Consider the following 21,219-nt stretch of genomic DNA (forward strand, 5'->3'; position numbering starts at 1 on the left):
AGAAACAGCCACAGTATGCGTCAGACCAGTCTGCCTCACGTCCTGTTTCCCACAATGCACAGCGCTCGTTCAGCTTTTTCTTTCCTCTTCTTTCTTGATGGGAGGAACTCTGTTTCTGGGTGCTGTGAAGGTTCTTAATTTCCATATAAACCACTTCCTAACTTTTCAAATCACAAGTGAATTCTAAAGAAGTAGTTTCTCTATCAGCTTCAACGTTGTTTACTTCCGCTTTCCGAAACAGGAAATCCAGTGACGTCTGACCCAGCGTACTGCAACACAGATCCAACAGAACAGACAGACTACAGACTAAATTCAAACACAGTATGTAGCAGGCAATACCTGCTGCCTACTACATTAGTAGGTAGTAGGTAGCAGGCCGTTTCGAATACAGCCTCTGTCTCTCTCATGTCGAGTCTCGGCTCAGAGGATCAGTGCAGACTTCCTGCTGAGGGGTCACGACCCCACTTCACCCATCTGATCTGAGTTTAACCCCTCACACCTCGAACACTCCTGCAGATCCTCAAAGTGCTCCCATCCTGAAACACAAACACGCCACAAACTCCAAAGAACTCTGACTCTACCACAATACCAGGGCTGAAATCTGTTCATCATAACAATAATACCATTAAAATCAGTGATACAGAGGATTCATACATCAGCACATGTTTCCTCAAAGGAGGCACCAACCAATCAGAGCTGTGTCCAGATTTCTAAACAGATTCTGAAACATGTTGCTGATTTAAAAATGTTTTTTAAAATGATATAAAAGTTCAGATGTGATGAAAGGGAGGCATTTCTTAAATCAGATGGAGGGGTCACTCTGTCGTTCATTAAAAAAATAGTGAAAGGAAGGAACATTTTCAGGCTGCACACTAACAACACAAACATCATGTCACAGATAAAGTCCTCCTGAGCAGCATGCAGCCTTCACACCACTGACTCTCTCCATCTGAAACAGAAGCCAACACCGTCCTCCTCATGAGAGCTTCCACATTACTTTAACACATTAGATGAAAGATGTCAGCACAGGGAACTCTTCTGTTTTCACTCAGAGGAAAGACTTCTGCAGATCAGACCTTCATCTGAAGCTGAAGAGCTCCATCTAGTGGACGATGAGGCGCATCACAGCCGTCACATTAACCAGGAGGATCAAACATCAGCTGATCAACAGGATTTAAAGCTCAGTGTGAGAGTGAGTTCAGAGAAGAAGCAGCTTTGAAGAGAGAGGAATGAAAGGTGGTGAGTACCTGAGAGCTTCAGTGATGTCTGGGAGTGATGGAGGGCTTCAGCTCCGGTTCTTCCTCCTGGAAACATGACAGTATTTCACTCAATCATCCATGGTGTGTGTGTGTGTGTGTGTGCTCAGTGTCTGTGGAGCTGCACACCTGTCTGCAGGTTAATCAGCTGGACTGGACTCACCTGCACTGCAAAAAGCCAGCCTTCAAAAACAAGAACAAATATACAAAAATTGGCTTCCAGCATTCTCTCAGTGTGAAGGCTCAAAGTCAGGAGGATATAACTGCAGTACCACGCAGCGCCACACGGTGGAGCCACCTCTCTGCTCAGTCTGTCTGATGGAGGAGTTTCTACCTTTACCTCCATGCTGTGACGTCAGGACTGAGAGGAGGTTAATGGAAACTTTGGCTGAGTTCCCCCCTCAAAACAAAAGTGCAGTGCATTGTGGGAAACAGGAAGTGAGGGAGACTTTTTTTTTTTTTCAAAACTTTATTGTAAATGTAAATAACAAACAATGGGTACATTCAGATGGAGCACTCCTTGTTACAAAAATATCTGAAACAAACTGTACACATTGATAGCAGAATTTAACCTCCTCTAAACCCCTTGTATTTAATCAGAATGCTTTTAATATTCCTTCTGACCCTACTTTTTATTGTTTTCTTTATTTCATGCTCCTGTCATTCTTTCTTTCATATGTATATCTGTTATATGGCTGGTGTGAAAATGTGATATACACCACAGTAATATGTTTTCAGTTTCAAAGGAGGTGTAATCTCTTGATAATGTAAGTTCAGTATGTGTGGTCTGAGTTTGTCATTGTTCCTGTTCATGTCTGATTGTTTAAATAAAAAAATAAAAGAACATTCAGATGGAGCATCATACATAAACAATCATTAAAGATACAGAAACAACACAGCTTCAGTTGGTAATTTAAGGTAAATGAGAAAATTATATATATATGTATATATGTGTGTAGAAAATTAATAATAACATAAGTTAAAGCTGGGATTGGTCGTCAGATTTAGATCCACTTTTTGTTCTCCTGGTTAAAATGATCTTTATGTCCTGATGGTGATCAATACATAATGTGTTCTTAAAAAAAGCTGCTATCTACAGCCGGAGTAAACCTGGAGAAACACCAACCAATCACCGTCATTAGGGTCCAATTTATTAAACCAATCAGATCCCGTCCTGCCGTTCTGCCCGCCTCCTGCAAAGCGTACATGTCCCCGGCGTTCACTCCCCGTCTCCTGCCTCTGCTTCCCCTGACTCTACTTCCTGCCCCTCTCGCTCCACCTCGGGCCTGTCCCCTCTGACCTGATGAGGGTCTTTGCTCAGGACTGTAGTCCGGATCAGAGTCTAAAAAGCTCTCAACACGGGGGCTCTGACAAGCAGAAGAATGAATGACATTTAGTAAGTCCTACAGAAATGTAGATGTACTGTAGCGTCCGTCCGGACGCTGTAGGGATGACGAGCCGATTGGTGAACACGTTGATCTTTAATAACCGGTCACTGTCGGCCGTTACCACGCCAACCAACAAAACAACAATCAATGTTTGAATGAATGAAGAACTTCTCCTCTTGTCTCTCCTCTCTCCCGCTCACACACTCTACACCTCTCCTGATGCCTTCACTGACCGTCAACACTGTAGGAATTAAGAACATCTACACTGAACATGTTTAACAAACAGTAGAGCTGTTACAGTGTTATATATGTGTTATAACTTTTCTCCTGATATCGTGTCACCATGACAACTGGATAATGCTAGCATGACAGTTGTGAGTGCTAACAGCAGCCATGTTTGTTTGTGTTTTTAACTTTCACTATGAGAATGTTTTGGTGAGGACCGGTTTTGAATCAGTCACCATCATATGGTCATGAATCAGCGGCGCTCGTACATGTGAGCGGGGGGGTCGTTTTAGAGGGGAGGGGTTAGACGGAGTCCTGAAGACATGCTACATTCAAATTCATGCTGGTTTTCCGAGACTACCAACCCCAGTTTTCAGTAAGGAAAGGGAATAATTATTACAACTCAGTGAGGAGTTCTTTTATGGAATGGTATATCTTTAGTGCTCTTGGTCCTTTCATTACTTTCAATGATTTTAGGAACATTTTGAATTCATTTAGAAAAACAACAAATTTGGGGGGAGATTTCATCGTCCTGTTTTTATGAACAAAGAATTTTGAGAGGCTTAGAATTATGTAAATTCTAAATAAGAAGAATCCAAAGAAAAGACTAGTAGGTGCTGTGTATAATATTCTTATCAGGGTCGAAAGCAACGAAGAACTCTTACAAAAGATATAGAATAAATGGAATGAGGATCTTCATATTGTAGATGCAAAAACTAAATGGAAGGATTGTTTAAAACTAACATATAACATAAGCACTGATGAAAATCTGCACCTAATCCAGTATAAGCTAATGACAAGAATGTACTATAGTAGAGAGAAAATCCATAAATCTGACCCCAGCTGCTCAGAGAGAGGTTTAAAATGCAACTCCCACAGCGACTCCCTCACCTTTTGGTATTGTGCCAAAATTAGGACACCTTGGGATAATATTGAAACATGGATCTCTAAAATATGTGATTATAAAGTTCTCAGCAGTGATTTGACTTTTCCAAAACTGTGGCCAAATAAGACACCCGTCTGGATGTCACATTCTGTTTTCATCATTCGTTTTTAAGAAACTGATTCAGACACAAACAGGATCTATGAAATGAAATATCATTTCTTTGTTGTGTTTTTATTTATTTATTTGTTTTGAATTAAGATGACTAATTATTTATTATGAATTATAATACCTTTACTGTCAGACTTTAATTCATGAAGAGAACCAAGAGAACCAACAGGAACATCAACAGGAGAAAGAACTGAGCATGAATATTTACCTTCTATCTCTGATATTAGAGATTATGACACTATTACTTTATACAGTGAATCTGAGCAGATAGAGAACTCTGCAGCGTCCAATCAGGGACTGAGATTCCATAAGGGGGCGTGTCTGTGAAGGCTCCTGTTTCCTCTCTCATCGCTCGTCCGATTCGTCTCCTCCGTCCTCTCTCCTCGGTCCTCCTGGATCATCAGGACTCAGCTGATCCTCCGTCAACACATCCACCTTTCAGAGATCAATACCTCCAACTGATGAGAGAAGAAGACGGACAACAGAAGTCATAAATCAGTGTTTACAGAGAGTCCCTTCATCAGCTGTCAGGCAGTGATGCAGCAGAGACCACGATCCTGTTCCAACCAGACCCTAACCCACAAACAGGACCAAGTGCACCGAGGAAGAGAGCTGCTGAGAGACCCTGAACACATCACAAGAGCAGAGAGACGTTCACTGCTCACAGTGACCATGGATTCTAGTTTCTCAGAGACTCTGGAGGCCTGACCCCCCAGACCTCCATCAGGATGAGCTGATGGACTCTGGAGGCCTGACCCCCCAGACCTCCATCAGGATGAGCTGATGGACTCTGGAGGCCTGACACCCCAGACCTCCATCAGGATGAGCTGATGGACTCTGGAAGCCTGACGCCCCAGACCTCCATCAGGATGAGCTGATGGACTCTGGAGGCCTGACCCCCCAGACCTCCATCAGATTGAGCTGATGGACTCTGGAGGCCTGACCCCCCAGACCTCCATCAGGATGAGCTGATGGACTCTGGAGGCCAGAGCTGGAGGCCCCTGAGGGTCTGAGTAGGAGCTGAAATAATCATCATGGTCTGAGAAGAACGCATCAAAACGTAAACAGGTCTCAGACTTGAGTCCACAACAGGAGCTAGTTCTTGTCCTCTCATGTGGAAGGATCCATGAAGCTAACCGGTGCTGGACTAAAGGTCAGTCTCACTGCGTACGATGAGAGGAACATATAATGTGACATGAAGAACCAGATCAGCCGGATCACGAGCCACCACACTGTCCACCAGGAACCATGAGGACTGTGACCAACAGACGGGGAGTCCTGTTCACTGTGGGCCTCGGCCAGGAGGACAGAGCTGAACAGGGATCCTCAGGATCAGTGAGACCACATGTTCATACAAACACCAGCTGTGGTTTCTGGTCTTCAGCAGAGACCTGAACACAGAGCACATGGTTCACCTGCTATCTTTAACACCTATGCTGTGTGCAGCACGGCCTCTCAGCAGAACAGACCGGACCTGCTGTGATGAACTCACTGAAGACCTGCTCTCAGTTCAGGGCCCACTTTAAGAGTACAAAGGCAGGAAGGGTCCTGGTCCCACCACCTCTCTGAGCCCTCCAGCTGAGCTTCAGGAAGGGCTTCAGGTGTGTGAATGATCTCTATCAATCATTTCATCCCTTTGGAAAAACCACCCAGCAGGACTCCACGTTCACACGTCTGGGATTCTCTTCAGGTCCAGAAGCTGTTTGTGCTCTTCACACCTTCAGGAACACAGAGTCCCAGAGTCCCTGATGAAGACTCCCCTCTCCATCAGCTGCATTAAACACTCTTTATTACACTGACAGGAACACACAGACTCCACCTCAGCAGGAGCAGACTGGCACATGGTCCCAGGATGAGACCTGCTCCCCATGGAGCTGCCCGAGTCTGCTGCCGGTCTGGTCGGCCATCTTTGAAACCCTCTCTGTTTGCAGTGAGGAGATCCGTCTACACCCAGTCCTTACTTGGAGTAGTGCCCGGAGTGTTTGCACTGACACACACAGAGTGACGCCTGAGCCTCTTTGTCATGATCAGCACCACGTCTAGTCTCTGATAACTGCTGATCCACCAAACCACCATGGCACAGTGAATGGACTGAGACTGTGAGGGTCCATCTGAAGCTGGACCAGCTCTGATCCTCCACCAGGGACTCAGTACAGGGGTCTTTAAAGGTTGGAACCCTTCCTCTCTACCTCTGAACCAAAGGTCCAAACAGTCTGAGTGTTGGAGGAGGAGCAGTCTCTGAACATGGTGGACTGCTGTCAGCTGTGATCCAGTTTCACTTCCTGCACACATGAACACAACAACAGCTGTCTTCACATGAAAACAAACACAACAAACTTCTGGCTGATCTGATTGGCTGTCTGTCCTCTCTCTGTGTTTTCATCCTGAAGCCTGTCACTGTTCTCCTCTCACGGCCTCACTGAGGAAAGCAGACACTGGGAGGGTCGGAGGATCAGCAGACCATACTGGATCTCTGCGGTGATACCAACTGTGTTTATTAAAATCCAGATAAAACCAACATGGACTGAGTGGAACGATGTACTGACCTCAGAGTCTCCAGTCTGCAGTCAGGACGCTCCACAAGATCAGAAAGCGTCTTCACTCCTGAATCCTGCAGGTTGTTGTTACTCAGGTTCAGCTCTCTCAGATGGGAGGGGTTGGACTTCAGAGCAGAGGCCAGAGAAGCACAGCTGATCTCTGACAAACTGCAGTGCCACAATCTGAATAAAGAATAAATGATAAACCTTTAGAACACAATGAACCTGTTTGACATTATTTCATGTTTAAAATCTGTTCAGAGCTGAAGAAGGTTAAGAATGTAGACGTTTAGAAAATGGAAACTCCAAACACCCGAACTCAGCAGGATGCACGTTCAAATATGTGAACTTCACAAAGTGAAAAAGAGCTCTCATTAATAATGAAGACAATATGCTGCTACTTCAATAAAGATTTACTGACTTCAAGTTAAAGAATGCTGCTTCTAGCACATCCAAGATGGCGCCACGGACGGTCGCCCTGGTACTGCGCTCTCTCGTACTTGTTGCGTTTTTCTCTTTTTTTGTATCTTTATGCTCCGCTTCTCTGGTTTCTTTTACCAGAGAAGAACTTGTTAACATTGGACAGTCCTCTGCCGAACTTTTTACACCGGTTTTCATTGAACCTTTAAGTTACACAGAGATTCTTGCTGGTGGAGCCGCAGCTCTCTATGGTCTTTGCCGGAGACGCCGGCGCCGGGGCAAGCGAGCAGGCGTGCTCGTCAGACTGAGACAGCGGGGGTTACGCAGTGCGCTCCCGTCCATTCACCTGGCGAATGTCCGCTCCCTGGCAAACAAGATGGATGAACTGCTGCTCCTCAACTCAAGAAACACGGACTTTTGCAGATCCGCCGCCCTGTGTTTCACTGAAACCTGGCTCAGTGAACACATCCCAGACAGCTCGCTGCACTTACCGGACTTTCAGCTCCACAGAGCGGACCGCGTAAAGGAACTCTCTGGGAAGGCGAGAGGAGGCGGAATCTGTTTCTACATAAACGAAGGTTGGTGTACAGATACCACAGTGTTGAAGAAGTCATGCAGTCCAAATCTGGAGACTCTTTTCATAAACTGCAAACCCTTCTATTCGCCGCGGGAGTTCTCCTCCTTTATTCTGGTCGGCGTCTACATCCCACCTCAGGCCTGTGTAACGGAGGCGTTACAGCACCTGGCTGACCAGATTACAGACGTGGAGAAAAAACATCCTGACTCTCTGCTCATCATTCTCGGGGATTTTAACAGAGCAAATTTAACCCACGAACTACCTAAATACAGACAGCATATTAAGTGTCCCACCAGGGAGTCTAACACTCTGGACCACTGCTACACAGTAATAAAGGACTCATATCGCTCTGTCCCCCGTGCAGCTTTAGGACTATCTGATCACTGTCTGATTCATCTCATCCCGACCTACAGGCAGAAGTTAAAAACGGCTAAGCCTGTAGTTAGGACTGTGAAGAAGTGGACGGAGGAGTCAAAGCAGGAGTTACAAGCCTGCTTTGATTGCACTGATTGGAGTGTTTTTGAAGCTGCATCAGGAAACCTCAATGAACTCACTGACACTGTGACTTCATACATCAACTTCTGTGAGGACATGTGTGTGCAGACCAGGACCTTCCGCACATACAACAACAACAAGCCCTGGTTCACACCTCAACTGAGGAAGCTGCGTCAGGCCAAAGAAGAGGCCTACAGGAGTGGGGACCGGGACCTGTTCAAGCAGGCCAGAAACAAACTGACGAGAGGGATCAAGGTAGCTAAGAGGAGCTACACTGAGAAGTTAAAACAGAGCTTCTCTGCCAACGACCCCTCAGAAGTTTGGAGAGGCCTGCGTGAAGTTACAAGCTACAGGAGACCCTCCCCCCACCCTGAAGGTAACAAAAGACTAGCTGACGACCTGAACAGCTTCTACTGCAGGTTTTCACACCCCACACCCGAACACTCTGATTTACCTGGCCCCCCCACAAGCCCCTCCCCACCCCCCTCTGACCCCCCACCTGCGCTGACGATCTGTGAAGATGAGGTAATCCAGCTCTTCCAGAGACAAAAGACCAAGAAGGCTCCAGGACCAGACGGCGTGTCCCCCTCCTGCCTGAGAGTCTGTGCTGAGCAGCTGGCCCCCATCTTCACAAAGATCTTCAACACATCGCTGGAGCTGTGTGAAGTGCCCTCATGCTTCAAAAGCTCCACCATCATCCCAGTCCCAAAGAAACCCACCATCACAGGACTCAATGACTACAGGCCCGTCGCCCTGACGTCTGTGGTCATGAAGTCCTTCGAGAGACTAGTGTTGAGCCACCTGAAAGACATCACAGGCCCCCTGCTGGACCCCCTGCAGTTTGCCTATCGGGCAAACAGGTCGGTGGAGGATGCAGTCAATATGGGTCTGAACTACATCCTGCATCACCTGGACTCCCCCAGGACCTACGCTAGGATCCTGTTTGTGGACTTCAGCTCTGCGTTCAATACCATCATACCAGACATCCTGCACCAGAAACTCACCCAGCTCACAGTGCCGGCCTCCATCTGTCAGTGGATCACCAACTTCCTGACGGACAGGAGACAGCAGGTGAGGCTGGGGAGCATCAAATCCAGCACCCGGACCATCAGCACTGGCGCCCCCCAGGGATGTGTTCTCTCCCCACTGCTCTTCTCCCTCTACACCAATGACTGCACCTCAGGAGACCCCTCGGTGAAACTCCTGAAGTTTGCAGATGACACCACCGTCATCGGTCTCATCCAGGACGGAGACGAGTCTGCTTACAGACAGGAGGTGGAACAGCTGGCTCTCTGGTGTAGTCAGAACCATCTGGAGCTGAACCCGCTCAAGACGGTAGAGATGACAGTGGACTTCAGGAGAAGCCCCCCCCCACTCCCCCCCCTCACCATCCTGAACAGCACTGTGTCTACTGTGGACTCTTTCAGGTTCCTGGGATCCACTATTTCCCGGGACCTGAGGTGGACCTCCCACATAGACACAATCAGAAAAAAGGCCCAGCAGAGGATGTACTTCCTGCGTCAGCTCAGGAAGTTCAACCTGCCCCAGGAGCTGCTGATCATGTTCTACACCTCCATCATCCAGTCTGTTCTGTGTACCTCCATCACTGTCTGGTTTGGCTCTGCAACCAAACTAGACAAACACAGACTGCAGCGGACTATAAGGACTGCAGAGAAAATCATCGGTGTCGACCTGCCCCCCATCCAGGACTTGTACCGGTCCCGGGCCAGGAAACGGGCAGGGAGCATTACCGCTGACCCCTCACACCCTGGACACAAATTCTTCAAACTCCTCCCCTCCGGCAGGCGCTACAGATCACTGTGCGCCAAAACAACCCGCCATAAGAACAGTTTCTTCCCCCAGGCTGTCACTCTGATGAACACTAAACCATCACAGTGTCATACCTGTCAGATAAATACTCTCTGTAAATATACATGTAGATATACAATGCAACAATTCTCAAGCAGAATTCCATATTTCTATTTTTTGTATTATTTAACTTCTATTTTATAATGTAAAACTACCTCTGCAACTCACCACTGCACTTTATCATATTATTTTAGCCTGTACATATTAGTCAAGCTATTTGTTGTTTCTTGTATTTATAGCTAAGGTTATTGTTATTATATTTTCATTTTATTTTTTATTGTAGTTCTTATTCTTATTCTTTATTCTTATGCCTTGTACAAAGAGAGCACAGTTTACCAAAGTCAAATTCCTTGTGTGTTCAAGCATACTTGGCGAATAAAGCTGATTCTGATTCTGATTCTGATTCTGATTCATGGTAAGTCCAATAACCAGGCCTAGCTGTGGTTTTTACTGTCTGTGCTCAATCCCACTTTGCCCTCAAATAGAACGCTACAAGCGTCAAACAGGAATGAACAAACACAAAACTGCGTCCTCTGAGGCTAATTAGCAGGCTAACTTTGAACTTAGTAAAGAAACAGAACAATAAGACGACTGACGGTTCAATGGACGCACAAATCACCTGAGATGGAGTTAACACTAACAAGCAGCAACACTCTGCAAAGAACTGGGAACTAATGGATAAATTCTCTGTACTCCATGCAGCAGGCCAGCTGGTGTGAGAGCTGTGTCTGGGCAGCTCCTGGCCACCGATTGGCTAATCCCTCTCCACTGTCTTAAAGCAACAGGCAGCCTTTTTAACAGACTTTCTTTCTGCTGCTTTATTTGCAGCTTTTCCCACAAATCCAGCCTGAAAACTCGTTAGCTGCATGCTACATAAAGGAGCTAACAATGTTCAAAACTTGTCCACAAACACAACTCCATGCTTGAAGCTTGTGTCTTCCTCCCTGCTCCTGTGCTGTGAAGGAGGCAGGTGAGAACCGCTTCACTGACATGGGATTTCAAAATAAAAGCCCCATTGATTCAAAACAAAACGACTTATAATGCATGTGAAATAAAACACAAATGCAACTTAAATACCAAACTTCAACAAATTCTCGATTTGAAATACAAAAATATAAATATTATCATTTCAACAATTACAACAGAGGTAAAAGATGGTGTCTGACCTCAGAGTCTCCAGTCTGCAGTGAGGACTCTCCAGAAAACCACACAGCGTCTTCACTCCTGAATCCTGCAGCTGGTTGTCTCTCAGGTCCAGCTCTCTCAGATGGGAGGGGTTGGACTTCAGAGCAGAGGCCAGAGAAGCACAGCTGATCTCTGACAATCTGCACCAACTCAATCTGAATAAAGAATAAATGATAAACCTTTAGAACACAATGAACCTGTTTGACATTATTTCATGTTTAAAATCTGTTCAGAGCTGAAGAAGGTTAAGAATGTAGACGTTTAGAAAATGGAAACTCCAAACACCTGAACTCAGCAGGATGCACGTTCAAATATGTGAACTTCACAAAGTGAAAAAGAGCTCTCATTAATAATGAAGACAATATGCTGCTACTTCAATAAAGATTTACTGACTTCAAGTTAAAGAATGCTGCTTCATGGTAAGTCCAATAACCAGGCCTAGCTGTGGTTTTTACTGTCTGTGCTCAATCCCACTTTGCCCTCAAATAGAACGCTACAAGCGTCAAACAGGAATGAACAAACACAAAACTGCGTCCTCTGAGGCTAATTAGCAGGCTAACTTTGAACTTAGTAAAGAAACAGAACAATAAGACGACTGACGGTTCAATGGACGCACAAATCACCTGAGATGGAGTTAACACTAACAAGCAGCAACACTCTGCAAACAACTGGGAACTAATGTATAAATTCTCTGTACTCCATGCAGCAGGCCAGCTGGTGTGAGAGCTGTGTCTGGGCAGCTCCTGGCCACCGATTGGCTAATCCCTCTCCACTGTCTTAAAGCAACAGGCAGCCTTTTAAACAGACTTTCTGTCTGCTGCTTTATTTGCAGCTTTTCCCACAAATCCAGCCTGAAAACTCGTTAGCTGCATGCTACATAAAGGAGCTAACAATGTTCAAAACTTGTCCACAAACACAACTCCATGCTTGAAGCTTGTGTCTTCCTCCCTGCTCCTGTGCTGTGAAGGAGGCAGGTGAGAACCGCTTCACTGACATGGGATTTCAAAATAAAAGCCCTATTGATTCAAAACAAAACGACTTATAATGCATGTGAAATAAAACACAAATGCAACTTAAATACCAAACTTCAACAAATTCTCGATTTGAAATACAAAAATATAAATATTATCATTTCAACAATTACAACAGAGGTAAAAGATGGTGTCTGACCTCAGAGTCTCCAGTCTGCAGTGAGGACTCTCCAGAAAACCACACAGCGTCTTCACTCCTGAATCCTGCAGCTTGTTGTAGTTCAGGTCCAGCTCTCTCAGATGGGAGGGGTTGGACTTCAGAGCAGAGGCCAGAGAAACACAGCTGATCTCTGACAAACTGCAGCCCCACAATCTGAATAAAGAATAAATGATAAACCTTTAGAACACAATGAATCTGTTTGACATTATTTCATGTTTAAAATCTGTTCAGAGCTGAAGAAGGTTAAGAATGTAGACGTTTAGAAAATGGAAACTCCAAACACCTGAACTCAGCAGGATGCACGTTGAAATATGTGAACTTCACAAAGTGTCAGCTCTTCATCTCTGCACGTGTTGAAGAGTCAACATCAAACCTGAGCTTCAAGTTAAAGTCTGCTGCTTTATGGTCTGTATGATGAGGACATTTAAAAGGTAACATCAAACATCTGTATGGTCTGATTCAAAACACCAGAAGGATTTCAAACTCTCACAGCAGCAGCTGTGATGTTCAGGAGCTGATATTTGAACCTGTGTTCCTTCTTTATTGTTCCTTTAAATCCTCATTAGAGCTCTTCTATCAGGAGGAACCTTTCACTGATAGATCTTTAATGTGGAAACTGGCAGCTCTCGTCTCATCTGACTCCACATGTCAGAGAGGAAACATCAGCCCATCACTCTGTGATCATTTCTCCTCATTTCAAGAACCACCACTGGCTCCATCTATACAGACTCATGTTGTTCAGACAAACTATTAAAGCCAGCAGAACATCATTTCATACTTTCACAAAGAGCTTCAAGTAAAACAGACTCATCTATATTGATGCGTTTATAGAAGAATAACAAAGGAAACATCTATTTCTGCATAAAAAGTGGAGCCATCAACTTTAAACACTTTCAGTTGAACTCTTCAGTCAGGAGCAATCAAAGCGTTTCATCAATATGTTGGAGATGGAATAAAATATGAGTCAGCTGTTTAAGAGGCTCAGAGTCAATGAAACAGGGCAGGACTTTCCTCTCATATCAAAGGGTTAAATGTGGAACTCAACATTTCTCTGCCAGTCACTGGACTCAACCAGAGAGGAAGAAAATAGACTTTAGCACAAAGACTCTCAGAGTGGATACGTAGAATATCAGCCTTATGTCTGCAGTTTAGAGTCCACAAAGCTTTCACATCAGATTCATCTCAGCACTGATGTTGTTCCCTCCAAGCACTGACACACAGAAGGGACTTTCTTTCTGCTGCTTTATTTGCAGCTTTTCCCACAAATCCAGCCTGAAAACTCGTTAGCTGCATGCTACATAAAGGAGCTAACAATGTTCAAAACTTGTCCACAAACACAACTCCATGCTTGAAGCTTGTGTCTTCCTCCCTGCTCCTGTGCTGTGAAGGAGGCAGGTGAGAACCGCTTCACTGACATGGGATTTCAAAATAAAAGCCCCATTGATTCAAAACAAAACGACTTATAATGCATGTGAAATAAAACACAAATGCAACTTAAATACCAAACTTCAACAAATTCTCGATTTGAAATACAAAAATATAAATATTATCATTTCAACAATTACAACAGAGGTAAAAGATGGTGTCTGACCTCAGAGTCTCCAGTCTGCAGTGAGGACTCTCCAGAAAACCACACAGCGTCTTCACTCCTGAATCCTGCAGCTTGTTGAAGGTCAGGTCCAGCTTTCTCAGATGGGAGGGGTTGGACTTCAGAGCAGAGGCCAGAGAAGCACAGCTGATGTATGACAAACTGCAGCTCCTCAATCTGAATAAAGAATAAATGATAAACCTTTAGAACACAATGAACCTGTTTGACATTATTTCATGTTTAAAATCTGTTCAGAGCTGAAGAAGGTTAAGAATGTAGACGTTTAGAAAATGGAAACTCCAAACACCTGAACTCAGCAGGATGCACGTTCAAATATGTGAACTTCACAAAGTGAAAAAGAGCTCTCATTAATAATGAAGACAATATGCTGCTACTTCAATAAAGATTTACTGACTTCAAGTTAAAGAATGCTGCTTCATGGTAAGTCCAATAACCAGGCCTAGCTGTGATTAACGTGTCCTTTAATTACTTCATGTGATCCACTTCAGACATGACAATCTACTTTACAGATGAGTTTATATGTGTGTGCGTGCGTGCGTGCGTGCGTGCGTGCGTGCGTGCGTGCGTGCGTGCGTGCGTGCGTGCGTGCGTGCGTTCGTGCGTGCGTTCGTGCGTGCGTTCGTGCGTGCGTTCGTGCGTGCGTGTGGTTTCTGGAAAAAAACAAACAGTACACACTTCAAAGTTACGTATTGTTTCTTTAAGACAATAATGAAAAACAATCCCTTACTCACTGGCTACCCATCATTTTTAAGATTCTGTTTCCATCAACAACCGAGCTCCTCAGTACCTCACTGAGCTTCTCCATACCAAAATACCTGTAGTCTCAGGTCCTCCTCTTCCACCCAACTCACCCTCCCACTTGCTCCCTTGACCACCATGGGGTCGAGAGCCTTCAGCCGCTCGGCCCCCGCCTCTGGAACTCTTTCCCCCAGGACGTGCAAGATTCCACCTCTCCCACCACCTTCAAATCCTGCCTGAAAACTCTCCTTTTCCACCAAGCCTACTCGCTTTAATTAATCTCTATGGGACTGGAATGTCTTCCCTTTCACTTTATTCATATTGCATTGTTTTTCTGTTGGTATGTTGGAAGGTGACCTTAAGCGTCCAGAAAGGAGCCTATAAATAAAATGTATTATTATTATTATTATTATTATTATTATTATTATTATTATTATTATTATCACTTAAGAGTGAAATGTTACTGTCTGTGCTCAATCCCACTTTGCCCTCAAATAGAACGCTACAAGCGTCAAACAGGAATGAACAAACACAAAACTGCGTCCTCTGAGGCTAATTAGCAGGCTAACTTTGAACTTAGTAAAGAAACAGAACAATAAGACGACTGACGGTTCAATGGACGCACAAATCACCTGAGATGGAGTTAACACTAACAAGCAGCAACACTCTGCAAACAACTGGGAACTAATGGATAAATTCTCTGTACTCCATGCAGCAGGCCAGCTGGTGTGAGAGCTGTGTCTGGGCAGCTCCTGGCCACCGATTGGCTAATCCCTCTCCACTGTCTTAAAGCAACAGGCAGCCTTTTTAACAGACTTTCTTTCTGCTGCTTTATTTGCAGCTTTTCCCACAAATCCAGCCTGAAAACTCATTAGCTGCATGCTACATAAAGGAGCTAACAATGTTCAAAACTTGTCCACAAACACAACTCCATGCTTGAAGCTTGTGTCTTCCTCCCTGCTCCTGTGCTGTGAAGGAGGCAGGTGAGAACCGCTTCACTGACATGGGATTTCAAAATAAAAGCCCCATTGATTCAAAACAAAACGACTTATAATGCATGTGAAATAAAACACAAATGCAACTTAAATACCAAACTTCAACAAATTCTCGATTTGAAATACAAAAATATAAATATTATCATTTCAACAATTACAACAGAGGTAAAAGATGGTGTCTGACCTCAGAGTCTCCAGTCTGCAGTGAGGACTCTCCAGAAAACCACACAGCGTCTTCACTCCTGAATCCTGCAGCTCGTTGTTGTTCAGGTCCAGCTCTCTCAGATGGGAGGGGTTGGACTTCAGAGCAGAGGCCAGAGAAGCACAGCTGATCTCTGACAAACTGCACCAACTCAATCTGAATAAAGAATAAATGATAAACCTTTAGAACACAATGAACCTGTTTGACATTATTTCATGTTTAAAATCTGTTCAGAGCTGAAGAAGGTTAAGAATGTAGACGTTTAGAAAATGGAAACTCCAAACACCTGAACTCAGCAGGATGCACGTTCAAATATGTGAACTTCACAAAGTGTCAGCTCTTCATCTCTGCACGTGTTGAAGAGTCAACATCAAACCTGAGCTTCAAGTTAAAGTCTGCTGCTTTATGGTCTGTATGATGAGGACATTTAAAAGGTAACATCAAACATCTGTATGGTCTGATTCAAAACACCAGAAGGATTTCAAACTCTCACAGCAGCAGCTGTGATGTTCAGGAGCTGATATTTGAACCTGTGTTCCTTCTTTATTGTTCCTTTAAATCCTCATTAGAGCTCTTCTATCAGGAGGAACCTTTCACTGATAGATCTTTAATGTGGAAACTGGCAGCTCTCGTCTCATCTGACTCCACATGTCAGAGAGGAAACATCAGCCCATCACTCTGTGATCATTTCTCCTCATTTCAAGAACCACCACTGGCTCCATCTATACAGACTCATGTTGTTCAGACAAACTATTAAAGCCAGCAGAACATCATTTCATACTTTCACAAAGAGCTTCAAGTAAAACAGACTCATCTATATTGATGCGTTTATAGAAGAATAACAAAGGAAACATCTATTTCTGCATAAAAAGTGGAGCCATCAACTTTAAACACTTTCAGTTGAACTCTTCAGTCAGGAGCAATCAAAGCGTTTCATCAATATGTTGGAGATGGAATAAAATATGAGTCAGCTGTTTAAGAGGCTCAGAGTCAATGAAACAGGGCAGGACTTTCCTCTCATATCAAAGGGTTAAATGTGGAACTCAACATTTCTCTGCCAGTCACTGGACTCAACCAGAGAGGAAGAAAATAGACTTTAGCACAAAGACTCTCAGAGTGGATACGTAGAATATCAGCCTTATGTCTGCAGTTTAGAGTCCACAAAGCTTTCACATCAGATTCATCTCAGCACTGATGTTGTTCCCTCCAAGCACTGACACACAGAAGGGACTTTCTTTCTGCTGCTTTATTTGCAGCTTTTCCCACAAATCCAGCCTGAAAACTCGTTAGCTGCATGCTACATAAAGGAGCTAACAATGTTCAAAACTTGTCCACAAACACAACTCCATGCTTGAAGCTTGTGTCTTCCTCCCTGCTCCTGTGCTGTGAAGGAGGCAGGTGAGAACCGCTTCACTGACATGGGATTTCAAAATAAAAGCCCCATTGATTCAAAACAAAACGACTTATAATGCATGTGAAATAAAACACAAATGCAACTTAAATACCAAACTTCAACAAATTCTCTATTTGAAATACAAAAATATAAATATTATCATTTCAACAATTACAACAGAGGTAAAAGATGGAGTCTGACCTCAGAGTCTCCAGTCTGCAGTGAGGACTCTCCAGAAAACCACACAGCGTCTTCACTCCTGAATCCTGCAGCTTGTTGTAGTTCAGGTCCAGCTTTCTCAGATGGGAGGGGTTGGACTTCAGAGCAGAGGCCAGAGAAGCAAAGCTGATCTCTGACAAACTGCAGCCGCTCAATCTGAATAAAGAATAAATGATAAACCTTTAGAACACAATGAACCTGTTTGACATTATTTCATGTTTAAAATCTGTTCAGAGCTGAAGAAGGTTAAGAATGTAGACGTTTAGAAAATGGAAACTCCAAACACCTGAACTCAGCAGGATGCACGTTCAAATATGTGAACTTCACAAAGTGAAAAAGAGCTCTCATTAATAATGAAGACAATATGCTGCTACTTCAATAAAGATTTACTGACTTCAAGTTAAAGAATGCTGCTTCATGGTAAGTCCAATAACCAGGCCTAGCTGTGGTTAACGTGTCCTTTAATTACTTCATGTGATCCACTTCAGACATGACAATCTACTTTACAGATGAGTTTATATGTGTGTGTGTGTGTGTGTGTGTGATTGCGTGTGTGTGATTGCGTGTGTGTGTGTGTGTGTGTGTGTGTGTGTGTGTGTGTGTGTGTGGTTTCTGGAAAAAAACAAACAGTACACACTTCAAAGTTACGTATTGTTTCTTTAAGATAATAATGAAAAACAATCCCTTACTCACTGGCTACCCATCATTTTTAAGATTCTGTTTCCATCAACAACCGAGCTCCTCAGTACCTCACTGAGCTTCTCCATACCAAAATACCTGTAGTCTCAGGTCCTCCTCTTCCACCCAACTCACCCTCCCACTTGCTCCCTTGACCACCATGGGGTCGAGAGCCTTCAGCCGCTCGGCCCCCGCCTCTGGAACTCTTTCCCCCAGGACGTGCAAGATTCCACCTCTCCCACCACCTTCAAATCCTGCCTGAAAACTCTCCTTTTCCACCAAGCCTACTCGCTTTAATTCATCTCTATGGGACTGGAATGTCTTCCCTTTCACTTTATTCATATTGCATTGTTTTTCTGTTGGTATGTTGGAAGGTGACCTTAAGCGTCCAGAAAGGAGCCTATAAATAAAATGTATTATTATTATTATTATTATTATTATTATTATTATCACTTAAGAGTGAAATGTTAGTGTCTGTGCTCAATCCCACTTTGCCCTCAAATAGAACGCTACAAGCGTCAAACAGGAATGAACAAACACAAAACTGCGTCCTCTGAGGCTAATTAGCAGGCTAACTTTGAACTTAGTAAAGAAACAGAACAATAAGACGACTGACGGTTCAATGGACGCACAAATCACCTGAGATGGAGTTAACACTAACAAGCAGCAACACTCTGCAAAGAACTGGGAACTAATGGATAAATTCTCTGTACTCCATGCAGCAGGCCAGCTGGTGTGAGAGCTGTGTCTGGGCAGCTCCTGGCCACCGATTGGCTAATCCCTCTCCACTGTCTTAAAGCAACAGGCAGCCTTTTTAACAGACTTTCTTTCTGTTGCTTTATTTGCAGCTTTTCCCACAAATCCAGCCTGAAAACTTGTTAGCTGCATGCTACATAAAGGAGCTAACAATGTTCAAAACTTGTCCACAAACACAACTCCATGCTTGAAGCTTGTGTCTTCCTCCCTGCTCCTGTGCTGTGAAGGAGGCAGGTGAGAACCGCTTCACTGACATGGGATTTCAAAATAAAAGCCCCATTGATTCAAAACAAAACGACTTATAATGCATGTGAAATAAAACACAAATGCAACTTAAATACCAAACTTCAACAAATTCTCGATTTGAAATACAAAAATATAAATATTATCATTTCAACAATTACAACAGAGGTAAAAGATGGTGTCTGACCTCAGAGTCTCCAGTCTGCAGTGAGGACTCTTCAGAAAACCACACAGCGTCTTCACTCCTGAATCCTGCAGGTTGTTGAAGCTCAGGTCCAGCTCTCTCAGATGGGAGGGGTTGGATTTCAGAGCAGAGGCCAGAGAAGCACAGCTGATCTCTGACAAACTGCAGCGCCTCAATCTGAATAAAGAATAAATGATAAACCTTTAGAACACAATGAACCTGTTTGACATTATTTCATGTTTAAAATCTGTTCAGAGCTGAAGAAGGTTAAGAATGTAGACGTTTAGAAAATGGAAACTCCAAACACCTGAACTCAGCAGGATGCACGTTCAAATATGTGAACTTCACAAAGTGTCAGCTCTTCATCTCTGCACGTGTTGAAGAGTCAACATCAAACCTGAGCTTCAAGTTAAAGTCTGCTGCTTTATGGTCTGTATGATGAGGACATTTAAAAGGTAACATCAAACATCTGTATGGTCTGATTCAAAACACCAGAAGGATTTCAAACTCTCACAGCAGCAGCTGTGATGTTCAGGAGCTGATATTTGAACCTGTGTTCCTTCTTTATTGTTCCTTTAAATCCTCATTAGAGCTCTTCTATCAGGAGGAACCTTTCACTGATAGATCTTTAATGTGGAAACTGGCAGCTCTCGTCTCATCTGACTCCACATGTCAGAGAGGAAACATCAGCCCATCACTCTGTGATCATTTCTCCTCATTTCAAGAACCACCTGTGGCTCCATCTATACAGACTCATGTTGTTCAGACAAACTATTAAAGCCAGCAGAACATCATTTCATACTTTCACAAAGAGCTTCAAGTAAAACAGACTCATCTATATTGATGCGTTTATAGAAGAATAACAAAGGAAACATCTATTTCTGCATAAAAAGTGGAGCCATCAACTTTAAACACTTTCAGTTGAACTCTTCAGTCAGGAGCAATCAAAGCGTTTCATCAATATGTTGGAGATGGAATAAAATATGAGTCAGCTGTTTAAGAGGCTCAGAGTCAATGAAACAGGGCAGGACTTTCCTCTCATATCAAAGGGTTAAATGTGGAACTCAACATTTCTCTGCCAGTCACTGGACTCAACCAGAGAGGAAGAAAATAGACTTTAGCACAAAGACTCTCAGAGTGGATACGTAGAATATCAGCCTTATGTCTGCAGTTTAGAGTCCACAAAGCTTTCACATCAGATTCATCTCAGCACTGATGTTGTTCCCTCCAAGCACTGACACACAGAAGGGACTTTCTTTCTGCTGCTTTATTTGCAGCTTTTCCCACAAATCCAGCCTGAAAACTCGTTAGCTGCATGCTACATAAAGGAGCTAACAATGTTCAAAACTTGTCCACAAACACAACTCCATGCTTGAAGCTTGTGTCTTCCTCCCTGCTCCTGTGCTGTGAAGGAGGCAGGTGAGAACCACTTCACTGACATGGGATTTCAAAATAAAAGCCCCATTGATTCAAAACAAAACGACTTATAATGCATGTGAAATAAAACACAAATGCAACTTAAATACCAAACTTCAACAAATTCTCGATTTGAAATACAAAAATATAAATATTATCATTTCAACAATTACAACAGAGGTAAAAGATGGTGTCTGACCTCAGAGTCTCCAGTCTGCAGTGAGGACTCTCCAGAAAACCACACAGCGTCTTCACTCCTGAATCCTGCAGCTTGTTGTAGCCCAGGTCCAGCTCTCTCAGATGGGAGGGGTTGGACTTCAGAGCAGAGGCCAGAGAAGCACAGCTGATCTCTGACAAACTGCAGCTCCTCAATCTGAATAAAGAATAAATGATGAAGATTAAAATGCATGTTGTATTAGATCATGTGTTCATGTTTTAAACATTACTACGCTCACTTTCAGTGAGTTGTGTCCATTTCTAAGAAGCACGTTTCCAATCTGGTGCTGTTGATTGAAATGTTGATGTAGAACTTTAGCTCGGTGTTAGGCTGCTGTTTAGGACTCTCAGCTCTGGACTGATGCTCACCTCT

General features: G+C 43.8%; 2 protein-coding genes and 2 long non-coding RNA genes across 4 annotated transcripts in view; 1 reads left to right on the forward strand and 3 right to left on the reverse strand.

Annotated features, from left to right (window-relative positions):
* Positions 1–588: 588 nt before the first annotated feature.
* On the reverse strand, positions 589–1,675 carry LOC117816872. The gene is made up of 3 exons (XR_004632041.1): positions 1,420–1,675; positions 1,248–1,304; positions 589–1,160 (listed from the first exon to the last, which is right to left on the reverse strand). It is a non-coding gene; the product is annotated as an uncharacterized LOC117816872 (long non-coding RNA).
* Positions 1,056–2,131, forward strand: LOC117816875. Its single transcript, XR_004632044.1, has 2 exons — positions 1,056–1,239; positions 1,367–2,131. It is a non-coding gene; the product is annotated as an uncharacterized LOC117816875 (long non-coding RNA).
* Positions 2,132–3,195: 1,064 nt separating this feature from the next.
* The window catches only part of LOC117816870 (protein NLRC3-like), a 60,237-nt gene continuing 42,213 nt past the window's right edge, over positions 3,196–21,219 (reverse strand). The window contains exon 10 of the mRNA XM_034689252.1: positions 3,196–4,381. Within this exon, the coding sequence (XP_034545143.1) occupies positions 4,369–4,381 (13 nt within the window). The 3' untranslated portion in view covers positions 3,196–4,368. The remainder of the gene's footprint in view (positions 4,382–21,219) is intronic.
* Positions 15,411–21,219, reverse strand: part of LOC117816869 (NLR family CARD domain-containing protein 3-like) — a 15,961-nt gene continuing 10,152 nt past the window's right edge. Inside the window, exons 7-10 of the mRNA XM_034689250.1 lie at positions 20,830–21,003; positions 19,218–19,391; positions 17,336–17,509; positions 15,411–15,897 (exon numbers count right to left, since the gene is read on the reverse strand). Coding sequence (XP_034545141.1) covers positions 15,687–15,897; positions 17,336–17,509; positions 19,218–19,391; positions 20,830–21,003 — 733 coding nt within the window. The 3' untranslated portion in view covers positions 15,411–15,686. The remainder of the gene's footprint in view (positions 15,898–17,335; positions 17,510–19,217; positions 19,392–20,829; positions 21,004–21,219) is intronic.

This window comes from Notolabrus celidotus, chromosome 8 (assembly GCF_009762535.1).
Source record: "Notolabrus celidotus isolate fNotCel1 chromosome 8, fNotCel1.pri, whole genome shotgun sequence".
In the NCBI taxonomy this organism is placed as follows: Eukaryota; Metazoa; Chordata; class Actinopteri; order Labriformes; family Labridae; genus Notolabrus; species Notolabrus celidotus.